At 38.2% G+C, this 14198-nt stretch overlaps 1 protein-coding gene across 1 annotated transcript; it reads left to right on the forward strand.

The window, feature by feature from the left end:
- Nucleotides 1-3124: 3124 nt before the first annotated feature.
- On the forward strand, nucleotides 3125-7293 carry LOC134535050 (large ribosomal subunit protein mL55). The gene is made up of 3 exons (XM_063373889.1): nucleotides 3125-3322; nucleotides 4613-4805; nucleotides 6649-7293. Exons 1-3 carry the CDS (start codon nucleotides 3306-3308, stop codon nucleotides 6793-6795), a joined length of 357 nt encoding a protein of 118 aa, XP_063229959.1. The 5' UTR covers nucleotides 3125-3305; the 3' UTR covers nucleotides 6796-7293.
- Nucleotides 7294-14198: the final 6905 nt, after the last annotated feature.

Genomic DNA, 14198 nt, shown 5'->3' on the forward strand with positions numbered 1-14198 from the left:
ACTGAAGCCATGTAAGCACCCTAAAGTCGTTATTTTATTGCTTATTACAAAACATTGAGATTTCTCTACTATTCTTAAATTTAATATGATTGTATTATACTGCCACCACCTGCGGTTTGGAGATCAAAACTTTACGTCGACCCAAGTGTCTCCCCTGCTCATAAATTCCATTATGCTGCGCCAACCCCTGATCCTCCCCTGCCCCGGGCAGTGAATGTGTGTTATGTGGAACATACTGTATATTTAATAACGTGTCATTTTTATTATTTGTATATATTATATTTTTTCGTAAACTTTTGTCATTATAATTATATGTTTTTCTAAAGTATAATGTTAATTGCTGTAACCGGGCGACGAAGCCGAGGCCAAAACCCGGAATCACTTCGAGCGCTGCATGTGTCGCGAAGTGGGGGGGATGACGGGCGGAGAGGCAGAGACGCGGCAGGAGGGGGCAGTATACTATAGACTATACTATGCCGTCACCCGACCTATGTGAAAGGCCCGGGGGGTACCTGATGGGCGCTACGGGCGTCGCGGTGCTCTTGTTGTCCGGAGGGGCGTCAGGCTAGCGGGCTGCTAGGCCGTTGGTGTTGGGGCGTGGGTACTCTGCCCCCGCATGCCCCGCCAGGTACACGGCTTGAATCTACCCTGAATGGTTCTCCCTTGACTGTGAAGGCCGCTCGGCCGTGTGGAGGACAGGAGACTCCGGAAAATTAGTGTACACGAGTTTGAGGAGAATTACCTTTAATCTAGTCCCGCTACAAAACACTCTCACCAACACTTGGCGACGTCTAGCCGTTACACAATTAACACAGAAAAAACATAACACTACGCGACACTAATGGTTACCGCGGCAGTCTCGCGGGACGCGGGTCAATGCTCGCTGGAGACGGCCAGCGCCGAACATTAACGGGTGCAGGGGGGGCTCTATGAGCGGGCTCCTAAATTTGGCGAAACACTTATGTGAGTGATACGATCTGCAGCGCGGTATCACGATGAAGACGGTCGGGATAGGCCCGGTTCCGTAAAATTTGCGCCGAGTCGACGTGGGCAGCTATGAATTAATAAGAGGTTTAAATTTAAATATTTAGTAGAGAATAAAATAATCACAGAAAGAAAACTTGGATGCTGCCCACGGACACACGACTGTTCCCGGCGCGGAGTGGTTCGAGACTGCCGGACATGGCCGCCTCGCAAGGAAGAGAAACTTTCTCTTCTTTGTGAGTCGGCGTCAAAAAACTTATATTAATTTAATTTACTATATTACCAGTTAAAACATGTTCCAGGTGCCCAATTAAAATGTAGCACCTGGTAATTGGGTGCTTAAGGCTTAACAATAGTTTTAATGTATTTAATTATTTAAATTGTGACATCAAGTTGGCGACTGTAAATTTACTAACATGTTGTCCCACTGTGAATTGTTTTAGAGGGACTTCTCCTATTCCGACTTGATCATAGTCACGGGCATTTTAATTAAGGCCAGTGGCCGCGGTGACTGTTAATGAGGTTTGTTGTCTATTGGGGTCACGCCCGAGGCGCTCGCCTGACTCAATCCGGCTGGGCAAGGGGCGCGCTCCGAAAACTGGATACGGTACTGGCGGTGCGGAGCACGGGCTTAAATGCCATGGTCGGTACGACGTCAACTATAGACTATAGTCATCTGGCGGCTGAGCGAGGCAGTCGCACGGCGAGACGAGTGCGGCAGTGAGACGTGAGCCACGACTGGTGAGATTGGATCCGGGCGATCGGGACTTTCACGTTCACGGGCGTTATGCTATCGGTCGCCATTGTAACTAATTTAATTGTAAATAAGTATTTTCTTGGTTCTTTGCGGCGGGACATTGCGCGCATCGGCGGACACGTGCGTGCCGCAACGGAACGGACTTTACGTCGCTGGCGACAGCATTCCAATATAATTGGTTTCTCGCTATCATAGGGAAGGGGCAGAGACAGTTCATCAATCGCACACGGAACCAAGGGGTGCAGTCCGCACTTGGCGCCTGCCGACCCCAAACACGTGCAGCCGAGCCTCACTCCGCGGAGGGACGGATTTTGTGCCGCGGATTGCCCATGTACCTAGATTACGCGAAGGGCTCAATAAATACTTGTGGTCAAACTGTCGAAACATCATTGTAGGTCGGATAGTATTAATTTCCCCCGCCACGAGGCCTGAACCCTCCCTGAGAATACGACGCAACCCGCATCACGGGGGTGATATCCGGGACTACGAAAAGCTCAGGGTGATCCTAATGGTGCTACTGGTGCTGGATTGCTTAATTTACCCGGGAGGGTGCTAGGCTAGCTCGACATCGAACCTCAATGCTGTTGTGTTCGTCAATGGTCCCAGCGTGTCTCTAGGCTGAAGGCTAAACATCTAACTAAAACAGAAGTATAGGCTCTATTCTGCATAGTGCACTGATTCCTAACTGTGCCTAATGTAAAACTGGTAAATGACAGTAAACATTTTCAGAACACATTTTCATCAACACATAGTTTGAACTTTAAATGAAGGTGGTTGTTGCCAACAAGTTGCACTATTCTTTTAAACATACACATACACACTGTTAGTTCGGAGTCCACCGCGAGCTTCACTAAGCTGACAAAGAATGGAGGTAAGTTGTAACTTTAGTGGCCTACGAACTAACGGTTCTAGTAGTAGTTAAAACCATTATTAACATTTTTTTTTAAATTTAGAGTTTCAAATAAAAGTGGGCATATTTTTATAACTCTGGTTAGCTTTAAACTTTGTTTAAAATTTAGGAAAATATAATAATCCCTGGTTGCCAGACCCACTTCTAAACTTCGTGGCCAAGCCTATCCTATATGTCCCTGGTTTGCATGATGTAAAATTCGATTTGACATCAAATATTTAGTCTACGCTCTACGGCTGACATCTGCAGTGTAGTCGGATGCACACCGGCCTTAAGTACGTTTTTTTTTTTGGTTTGAGTCCCGTGTAAGGCATTGTTAATATTACATTCGAATATTTATTTGCTAACGGAATGATAGAGATTGCTTACGATGAAAAAGTTTACCTATTGCCATGGGCTCCGAGGTAGGCCACTCTCTCATCCAAAAAATAAGTCTATACTCTATGCTTTCAAACCACTTCCTTCTGTATTCTGTGCATGTTCTATGTTCTGTGCCATAAACATTTTATTTACTATATGCTACCAGCGTATACATAAATATTTGCAGAAATATAAGTACGCTGGTATTAAACTGTTACTTATTTATTAACATGGTATAGTGTACCGTTAAAATAAAAACAGACTTTATTAGAGCTTTTTAAAGTTTTTCATTCCATGTCTTTCTATTTACGGTAAGATAGCATAATTGAAGATGTATCTAACCTATAAATATAAACTTCAAAAGTAGTGTTAAAATTGGTCGATTTGTAATTTTGTAATATGTGATTTTAAAATTTGTGTAATATTTGAATTCTTTAAAGTATTCTTGAGATTAAGTGAAATTAACAATGAAATTGTGTCTGTTGGTTGGTGAAAGTCGTTGAATAGAAAAATTTAGTTTTGGAACTTTAAGAACATACAATTTTTGCCCTTTTTATAAAATTTCCCTGTTATTAAGTCGAAATTTTTAAGTACCCAGGGTACCTGAGATAGTTGGTGAAGATGCAATAGAGCAGCGAGAACGGTGATGAGTACATGGAGGAGAAGGGAAGGGCAAGATGATGAAGGAGTTGGGGGTGGCATTACAGAGGAGGGTAGAAAGGGTACTGAGACTGTATAAGGTGATAAAGGAAGAGTGTGGCTGGGGCAGTTGGGAACTAAACTGCACAGAGGTGGGTACAGAGAACGGAGAGATCTCGGGTGAAGCTCCAGAGCCTGTGGAGGTGATTGGAAAGAGGGAGGCATGCTCTCCTTGGGAGGACAGGGAGGGATTGGAATGGGCTGGAGGAGGTAATGCTGGGAGTGAGATATGTAAGGGATCTGAGGAAATGACTAAGGGGGGGAGTGAGAGAAAGTGGAAGACTCCTTTCCACTGGTTGGAAGCCCAATTGTGAGTGTAACAAACCTATCAATTCAAAGGAAAAAAAAAATAACAGGGCCTTTTTTGGTGTTAATGAATTTTGGGCGCCGCCTGGCACAGAGACGGTGTGCAGAGCTTCAGAAAATAAAAACAATTTGAAAACTGCTCAAGGTATCATAGTGGGGTCTGTTTATGAAAATCATTTAAGAATTCGTTGAGGGTTAAGTAATTTTGTTTCCGGATTAAGTTTTTAAACTATTTTTAAAGAGTTAAATTGGCTCTAAAAGGTGTGTTTTCAGAGTAATTTCTGAGTATAAAAGAACTAGTAAAATTTCTTGAAAACACTAAAGGGACTTGCATTACACCTTCATCTTCATTTACACGCCACATAATGTCATGGTAGTCGCTCAGACTTGCACGACGAGAAGACCGCACTCCAGTGCTTAAGAGGCGATAACCGCGCTAGAAATACCAGTGAGCTTTGCGCTTCATCATCTCGCCTCACCGACGCAGATACGCCCGTGACCAAACACGGGGCCCCTCAACACCGTCCCGAGGGGGGAAAGGGGGCAGTTCAGGCGAAGGGGAGAGAACCAATAGGTGCGTGTGCGGCTGGTTGCAGGAACGCGTTGGCAGCGGTGAAGGGGCGGCGGTGGCCGGGATTGGTGCCGCAGCGCCGGCAGCTCAACTGCCACACGGCCAGTGTGTGCAAAGTGCACAGACTCACGTATGCGCGCACCTACCCTACCGTGCTGGTGCTGCCAGACGGCTCCAGCATCGCCATGCGCTACAGCGAGCCCAGGAAGATCATCAGGGTCTGTTCCATTTCCTCTGCATACACCTGTGGTGAATCTGTGTGAGGGTGTGCCTTCAGCCTAAAGTATTTGGAATTTCTTATCTCAGCCGGGTTTACTGAAAAGAGGAAGATAAAGAGCATAGAATAAAAGCATTTTCGGAATTTTTAAATTTTATTTAACAAATATCGCCCAACTATGAAAATTAAAAAATTCTATATCTCCTAAAGTATTTGGAATTTATTATCTCTGCCGGCTTTAATGAAAAGAGGAATTTAAAGAGCATATAATAAAAGTATTTTCAGATTTTTAACATTTTTTTTCGCAAATACCGCTAAACTACATATTTACCGCAATAATAGGGACATGATTATCTGGTGAATTGCGATAAAACCAAACTGAAAAGCATGTTAAAACAAAGCGTAACACAGAAATGCCAGTTAATTACACCATTTAGCACTGAAATGTAAGTTATATCATGGAATCAAGTAACATTTAACCAAAATCTATTCAAATCATAAGAAAAAAAGAGGAATCTCTTAATTTTTTGAAATTCAAGGGATGTACTTAGTTATTTCTGGACATAAAATTGCACCAAAGTGCACATATCAGAAAAAATAATTTAATTTTATTATTGTGCATCTTTTATTGAATCAATTTTAAACCACAGATGCTCACTAATTAATTTTTATTGTTCTGAACGTATCTGTTTTAGATCAATTTATTAAAAATTATTTTACATTAAAAATACAATACCTATATAAATTTTACCACTTTTTTTTGGTAGTAAGTCTGAAAAATTTTTTTTTTATAAAAATAAAAATAGTTTCACCTAAATCCTCTATTTTAAAAATGATTTTAGACTACAAAAAAAAAAAACAACATAAAATCTTGTCTCTAGAAGTAAGCTACTAAATCAATGAATGTTATACAAGGAACATGAGATATATGCAGATGTCATTTTCATGTTGTCATCAACGTATGTTCCTGTGGGCAAGCAATGAGTAAAACATGGTATGTGGGGTGAAAATCTAAGCAAATCATCGCAACATTACTATAAAAATTGACAATGAATATGATAGGTTTGTGCTGAGTGTAAATTTCGGGCTTCAATTTGATTTTTGATTCTAATTAAAAATAATTATTAAATGCTAAATGTTTTTCAGAGCTGTGAATAAAGAGTCTTTAATGTTTTAGAATAAACATGTGTAATTTACTATAAGTTGTAAATGTCAGTAATGTTTAATGGATGCAAGAACTGTGGTTATGTTGTCTTTGGCTATATTGTTTTGGTTGGTTTCAAAGTGAACTTTTATTTCTGTCAATGTATAATTTTCAGAGGAGAAATCATACCTTGCTAAAAACAAAGTTCATCTGCTACAGTCGTTAACACTTTTGAATAAGAGAATTTTTTCAATTTAATTCATTTTAGTTACTTTTTCCCTTGATTTTACATCAAAATTATTTGTTCTTATTAATGCAAATTTAGAATAAATTTTGCTGTTTCACATCATGAAAAAAGGTAGTTAGTATTTTCCCTATATTTGTCAGCATGTATGTACCTACATAGTTGAGAACAGGGAATATGCAGGAGGAAAAATAAGAGTATATATCCCCCCCCTCCCCCCCAAACCTAAAAATATTTATCATATCCACTAATAAAATAAAAGAATTTGAAAGCAGACATCAAGCAAATAAGTTTTGTTCCCTTCTTCCGCCCCTTCCTCCTTTGTTTCCGAAAGAAATTCTGCGTATACTCCTGGTTAAGAAGATGATTAATTTTCCAGAACAAATATATTTTAACCTGGTTTAAACGTTCTCGCATTTTATCGACCTCAGAGTGAATGTGCCCTGTGTTTTTCAGTTGCCCCTGGACTTGTCAACACTGACGGAGGAAGAAAGAAGAGTGCGCCTAGAGAAAAGAAAACCTAGGAAAAAGTTGAAAATCGTAGAGGACGTTGAAGACAGTTTTGATGTGAATAAATATGTTAAATATATCAAGAAAGTGTGACATAACATGCGAGCACGATTGTAGTCTTTATGTCAGCGGCAGCAGCTCGAATAATTTTCTGTTCTGTTAAACGTGCCTGCATTTTCAGTAATGCTGTATGTATGCAATTATTGTATTATTTATTAAGCATAATTATATTCATGCAATAAGGAGAGGTATGAACAAAAAGAGGCCATATTAGTTTGAATAGTTTTATGCCCGTAAGCTGGAGTCACAATGCTATGCCGAACACAACACAGCAAATACAATCAGGCAGTCTTGGACTTGTGAAAGAAGTTGAAAACTACTAAAAGAAAAATGACGAACTATCTATAATTTTATTCAGGTCTACAGAAATAGAACAGAACTGATTTGTTGACCTCAGTCAAATCATGATTGTGTAAAATCTATGTAAAGTTTGAGCAGTAGTTTAGTGCATTTGCCTTGGTTGATCCGTGGACACGGAATAACACAGGAATACAGTGAAACCTCATTAATAAAAATCCTGTTACTACAAAACTCTCATTAATACAAAGTGTCTTCATAGTCCCTAGAAATTATGTGGGCGTTATAGTGCTAAGTAATATGTTTAATTCAAAAGTATGGTTATTATGTAATGCGAATTTCTTTTTTGTTCCAAGGGTAAATAGTTACGTGTAGTCAAGGATGGTTAATACAAATATTCCAAAATAATGTAGAGAAACATTGTGAAGTTTTAACTAAAATAATGCTGATGCCATTGCTTCGGTTCATTGTAGGTTGAGGAAAAAAGGTTGGAAATTTTAGTCTCCCAAAATGACGGCAGTATGTCTTTTTGTAGGTAATTTCTAGACCTTTGCTTTATTCTTCTGTCTTAAATCCTTTTTAGTGTTATACATCAAAAAATATTTTTTGAGCCTTAGGTGTAGCCATTTAAAAATTTTATATATATTATATATATATATATAAATTTGTGTGCAAGTTTGAACTTTATACTAATTTTATTAAAAAATTGTATAGATATTGTGATAAAAATTTTGTGAAGGTTTGGTTAATACAAACCTCGTTATTGCAAAGTGACACTTTATTGTCCCCTTCAGGTCTGTATTATCGAGGTTGACTAACACAGAAGTAACAACAAGGAGCCACCCACGAGTGTTTACTTCTGCGACCCTTTGGACATCCTGTGGAGCCCAGAGGCCACCCCAGTCTACGAGAGCGTGAACTGACCACCTCTGAGGTGGCTCTGTGGGAACAGACCGCTACTGTGAAGTACTCTACTGCCAGCTGTGTTATTGGTCCCTTATCTGAGCTGTAAGACTGAAGTTATGTTGCGTGGGAACCCACAGACACGGACCTCCCATTCGAGAGCTCGGAGAAAGTCTTGGGGTGTTGACTGCCGAGACCAGCGAACAGGTGAAAGTGTGTAGATGTGAACTGCATTCTCTCGCTTGAGGACAATCAGCAGTCACGTGTTAACAGTTTCTTTTAACTTTCAGTTTTACTTCACGGTTAAAAAAGGATTATGGTCATGCAATAGTCTGCTGCAACTTTTGCGAAAAATTTGAGCCAACTGATAGTGGTTTTTAATGTGAATAAAGACAAGGATAATTTTTTCTAAATATGCAGGAATCATTTAATTCACCCAATCAGGCACAAATATACATTTTAAGTTGTGTGTAAGAGAACAGTAAATCAATATGTTGATTTAATAAATCACTAAAATGTAACACTACAATTGAAAGTTTAATCAATATGATTATAGAAAGAACTAAAGGTTTGCTGGTGGAATTAATTCCTCAGCTGTGTTAAAATAAAGATGCATTAAAGTCCAGCAAGAGTAAAATGCAATTTGAAAAATCCCTGAATAGTCAAAACTAGAACTGTACCAAAAAATCTCGCATGGTGGATTCCACTACTTAATGGGTAGTACACATATTTTTGACGTGACAACGTCTAATAAATCGATGAATGCCGGCTGCACGCACGAAAAAGTGTCCCGTTACGTACATTGTCCCGTTTCTCTGTAACCCGTTACGCTCATTTTATATTGCTCTTTGCTAACCTGAACCTCCTAGCATTGCGACCGAGTCCGTGGCGTAATTATGTTTTCAGGCATTTCAATGTAACATTTTCATTGCTCTTTGCTAACCCGTTCCTCCTAGCATTGCTGCAGAGTCCGTGGCGCAAATATCTCTCTTCCACTCGATTGGAACAACCATAGATTTGACTTTTTCGAGACACATTAAACTTGAAACACTCCCATTCGTTTCCTACTTTTCCTATCATCGTCCTATCCTTGACAGAATAACACAGATTGGAAGAAGTTAAATAGCAAACATGTATTAAAGTTATAGTTAAAATAATCTCTTCGTCAAAGTAATAAACATATTTGAATTAATGAGTGCAAATAAATGTAAATTTATCAATTAAATTGTAGATTTCATTTCACTCCTTCTTTGTATCCGTACAAAATAGTTATAATTCAATAAAAATGATTCAATTTTATTCATAAAAGTATGCAATCATTTCATCAATGTTTTAATTTTTTTTCTCGTATAGCTAATATTGTGCTCTTGGCGTAAAACATTTTACCCTCCCAGTGAGTGGATGCAACGACTGTTCAACACAAACATCGACAGATAAATTAAAACATAAAATTATCAAAGCATAAATGCTTCAGGTGCTCACCAAACAAGAGCAACATAATTTCCACTAACTTTATTCAGGAGAATAAGCATTAAACATGCTCTCTAGCCAAAGTGTGCTATTCAGCGTGCAGTTCATGCACATATTTTTTATAATGACCAACTAAAGAAAACTATTTTCAGTTGAGCCAAAAAGTCAAGTCACTGCAAATGTCCGAAAGAAAAATTTTTCCCTTCAATTCGGGGCAGAGCAGAACACAGTTGTGTTGACTGGCCCTGCGATTTTTAACACTTGGAAATCGCTCCTTGTTTATGATTAATAACTTAGTCCTTGATATTGAACAAAAATCAAACGCTGCCTAGTAGCCCAAAAAATAAATATTGAATTGGGTCCAAAAATCGTACTCATCCCATGAATAATAAGCACACCAGCACTCAAAGTTTCTAAATTGACAAAATTGAAATACTAGTTCTTTCCAAAAAGACAAAAAAAAAAAAAAAAAAAAAAAAGAAAGAAGTAAAAAAAACATTTAACATGCAAATAACTTTTCAAGCACAAATTTGCAAAAAAAAAAAAAAAAAATGTTGTCTGCTATGGTTGTGGTACTGGCATTAACACAGCCACAACAAAACTTGCAGCAGAAATCTTTGGGGGCCTGAGTGCATAAAAATTATAAAATTGCAAATCACTCACGGTGCATCTTGTCCTTTGAGTTTTCCAGCACTGAGGGGAGGCAAGGCAGCGTGCTGATTTGTTCGGGTGCGTCTTGAAAGTCTCTTGGCACACACTGCGTTCCCCATGACGCTGCAGACGCCTCAGCTTCAAAGAAGAGATTACAGGCTCTTCACCAAATGACAAATAATGTCAAGTTGAAACACATTGTGGTTAAGAACAGCTCTCTCGAGGGGGAGGGGGCAATAGTGGCGATCCCCCCCCCCCCCCCCCCCAAAGCCTGTATTGTATTTTTTATTTTATTTTGTAGGGTATATATTTATTTATGTTAACTCAAATACTTAAAGTTATCTCACTTTTTTTTTTTTTAATTTTTTGCATTATTTCTTTTATTTAAGAATTGATTCTAAAATTTTAAATTCAATACCTCCCTTTCATGTGTTGTGCTGCCACAAATATTTTCAACATATATTAATTTAGTGTAATAGCACTTAAATAAAAAAAAGACAAAAAAATTAAGAAAAAATTTCATTGTGGCATGTAAGAGACAGCCTTAAATTCATGTGCTAAAATTATTTCGTCAAAAGTTGTGGGAAACTATTTAAGTTAACTATTTAATACAACAAATTTTTAAAGATTCCAAGTCTATTTCTGACTTAATTGATTTAATGTTTTACAACTGTATCCTCTCTTTGAATTATAGTCCCTCCCGAAAAGTTTTCTGGAACCACCCCTTATTCCCTGTATAGCAGTCTAATTAAAAGTACAAATTTTTAAGCTTTTTGCAATATTTTTTCTTTGAACCTGAAATTAGTTTTTATCTTGTAATGCCTGTTTTGTTTTTATTGCACTATACGTCTCATAGACAGCGAGGACATTAGAGATAGCTAAGGGGCCCGCCTTGTCAGGGGTGTGTCTGTGTTAGTGAAGCAGGATGATAAAAGCAATGCTCGTTGGTGCTTCTAGCACTGTGTCGCCTCTGAACTGGCACGTAGTTTTCTCGTCGGCGCAAGACAACTGTGAAATTTGAGCGGTGACCGTAATATTATATGGCAGTGAAATGAAGACAGAAGTGTAATGCAAGTCCCTTAAGAGTTTTTAAGAACTGTACCAGTTGTTTAGTGCCTAAAAATGGGTCTGAAAACACACTTTTTTAACTCTTCTAAAAATACAATTTAAGAACTTCATCCGGAAACCAAATTACTTATCGGCCCTCAGCGAATTCTTAAATGCTTTTCGTAAACAGACCCCACTCAGATATCTTGAGTAGTTTTCAAATTGTGTTGTTTTTCCTGAAGCTCTGCACACCGTGTGTGTGGCCGGGTAGGCAGGGGCCTTAACACACAACTGCAGGAACTAGGTATATTGTGAAGACACTCGTCCACGGTGTATAGTAAAGGACTCCCACACACGACGTGTCTGAACTGACAGTCGGAACTACCAAGGACGGTGGACTGATCAGTCGGGAATGATGGGCTGACGTACTGATGGCTTCCCATCAAGTCAGACTGTGGGCTTGGAAGCACTCTGTCCGAACTGCCGTGGAGTCCGTACTAGCATCTCGCCAGCCCAAATAATCAGTTCATCAGCTGACAGGGTTCTTATACCTATTTAATATCCTTAGTTCTTAGTTTGTCTAATCAATATATAAGGGCCCTTAAAAATCCTTAAATTTCACTAATAATCCTTACAAACTCCTTAATAAAGACTGATGGTGTGCAAATAATGGTTAAACACTACTTGTGAAAATTGTGGGAGTTAAATAATACTTCGTCATTCCTTTCTGTTTAATAGTACATTTTTGAAACACGAACTGGGAACCGAAAATATGAGTTCTTCTTCTATGATACCAAAGGACACAGATTGGGGCATAAAGTTCAGCTTAAGTTGACCAATGTATTTGGACCACTGTCCATGCCATCCATGACGTCAGAGGGTCGCGTGGACCAGTTGGCTATCATTGTTCGTCGGGCACAATTTGGGATTAAATGACCAAAAGAAAAACTATACAATTATTAGGAACATAATTGTATGGTTTTATTTTTAGGTAATTTCATTTTTAAAACTGGAGATTTCAGTGTTAATGTTTTTATTTTTATACATTTTTTTTTTTTTAAAGAAGCTGTATTCATTCAACAAATCTGAAACTCAGATATTTCTTAGTATGTGGTTATTTCACCAAAGTAGTCTAATTTTGACTGACTCATGATTCACTTATACAATAAAATCATTATTAATTAAATTAGTATGTCTACAACAGAACTACTCATAAAAATAATAATATAAACGATCAAACAATGCAATATTAATTATTTTCCAATCCATTTAGTTCATACATTTTTGTACAAAATTCATTCTCAATAAATTACATTCAATGTATTTAACAAAATAAAAGATAAAATTGTTGTAATGTGTAAGTTTTGTCAAATTACTGATTGGTTTAATGACATTTTAGTTACATTTTGTTCTATTGACTTGCATTGCGGTGTTATATGGTGTACTGACATTATTTGGGATTTTTTTTTGTTTTATCTTAATTCACCATATCATCTTGTCTAACAATTATACGTGAGAAAATGTGTGTTTAACTGGTGTTTTACTTGCCATAAAAGGCCATATTGGTTTGGAATCAGGGATGTATACTGAAGTGTGGCAGAACGAATTTTGTTCGAAGTTATTTCTTGTAATTAATGCACAGGAATCGTTATTTTGTCAATGACTTCGGTGTTTACTGCTGTGTGTAAGGCAGAGCTATCCTTTGGCATTGTGGGACTGTGAACTTGGGACTGCGCGGTTACTTTCACTTGTGGGAGGTGAGCGTGTGACCCCCCCGAGATCCACGCTGGGAGCCGACACCGTGAAAGTGAGAGCAGCATTACACCTGAGAACTTCCACGCATCCTCTCTTAATTACCATCAGCTAATAATCCTCCCCCCCCTTCCCTTCTCTCGCTGAGCGAGCTTCACTTCCCGTCAGTCTGCACACGCTTTGGGGAAAAAGTTCCACGCCTTAATGAATGTCTGAATCAGCTATCACAGAAACAGATTGTTATTTAAATGGTATTAAAACTGAAAAAATTAATTACTTTTGTGTACCTGAAATTTTTTTTTGTAAAAAAGCAGCTGTTATGAGAAAATTTAATTGTAATAAGTATTCAAGGCTGCTTGTCAACATGTCTTTTCAAAATGGGGACTACGGTAGCTGGGTGATTCATATCACTCGCCACCGACTGAATGATCCACTGTGGATACACTCGGAAGTGAGATACACACGGACGTAACAAGACGAGTTTCCCTGGGGGCAAAAACTCATCATCCTAACCCTCCCCCCCCCCCCTGCTTTTTTTTTTTAAACAATTGAATCAAACATTTTCTAACAACAACACACATCGCCACCACACATTAATTCCACTGATCCAAATATTTTTAATTCAAAATAGCTGTTAATTAAATTTGCAGTCTTTCCATTTTTAATACATCGCAAGTGTGATGGTACGTGAAAAATGCCAGTTTTATGATATTTTGATGATATACATGTATGTGGGGCACAAGCCCTGTCTGACCCCCTCTAGTTACGTCCTATAGATATTTGGTGGACAGCATGAATGTGCGGGTATTTCAGAGGTCTTCCTGTTTTCCCGCCAAGGCATTCTGCCGCTGCTTCATTCTATCATTTTGCTCTTCATTTATCTCTAAAGACCCTGATGTAGATGAGAAATTTATTTTATTGATTCAACTGTTTTGCCATATCCCATTCTTGGACTAGGTACTGAATCAGTTAATTTCAGTGATTTGAAGTGCACTTCAAGTGAATGGAAAATATTTTTGAGAATACAGCTAAATATTTATGCTTAAATAGATCAATATACCCAATATTCATTTTAACTAATGTTTACTGAAATTAAAAATTTAAAAGAAATGGTTGCAGAAGTCTTAGTAAAACACTTCAAATTAAATATAAATTATGCATTTATTTTGATAATAAATGGGAATAATTCTAATAGGTACCTTACACATGTAACGAACAGCATGACAATAGTTATGGGTAGTTTGCTCATTAGAAGAGGGCCAGGACTAGCTGTACTCTCGTAAGTACACTATATTTTAGGATGAAAAAAAATTTTT

This window comes from Bacillus rossius, chromosome 8, assembly GCF_032445375.1.
Source record: "Bacillus rossius redtenbacheri isolate Brsri chromosome 8, Brsri_v3, whole genome shotgun sequence".
Lineage (NCBI taxonomy): Eukaryota > Metazoa > Arthropoda > Insecta > Phasmatodea > Bacillidae > Bacillus > Bacillus rossius.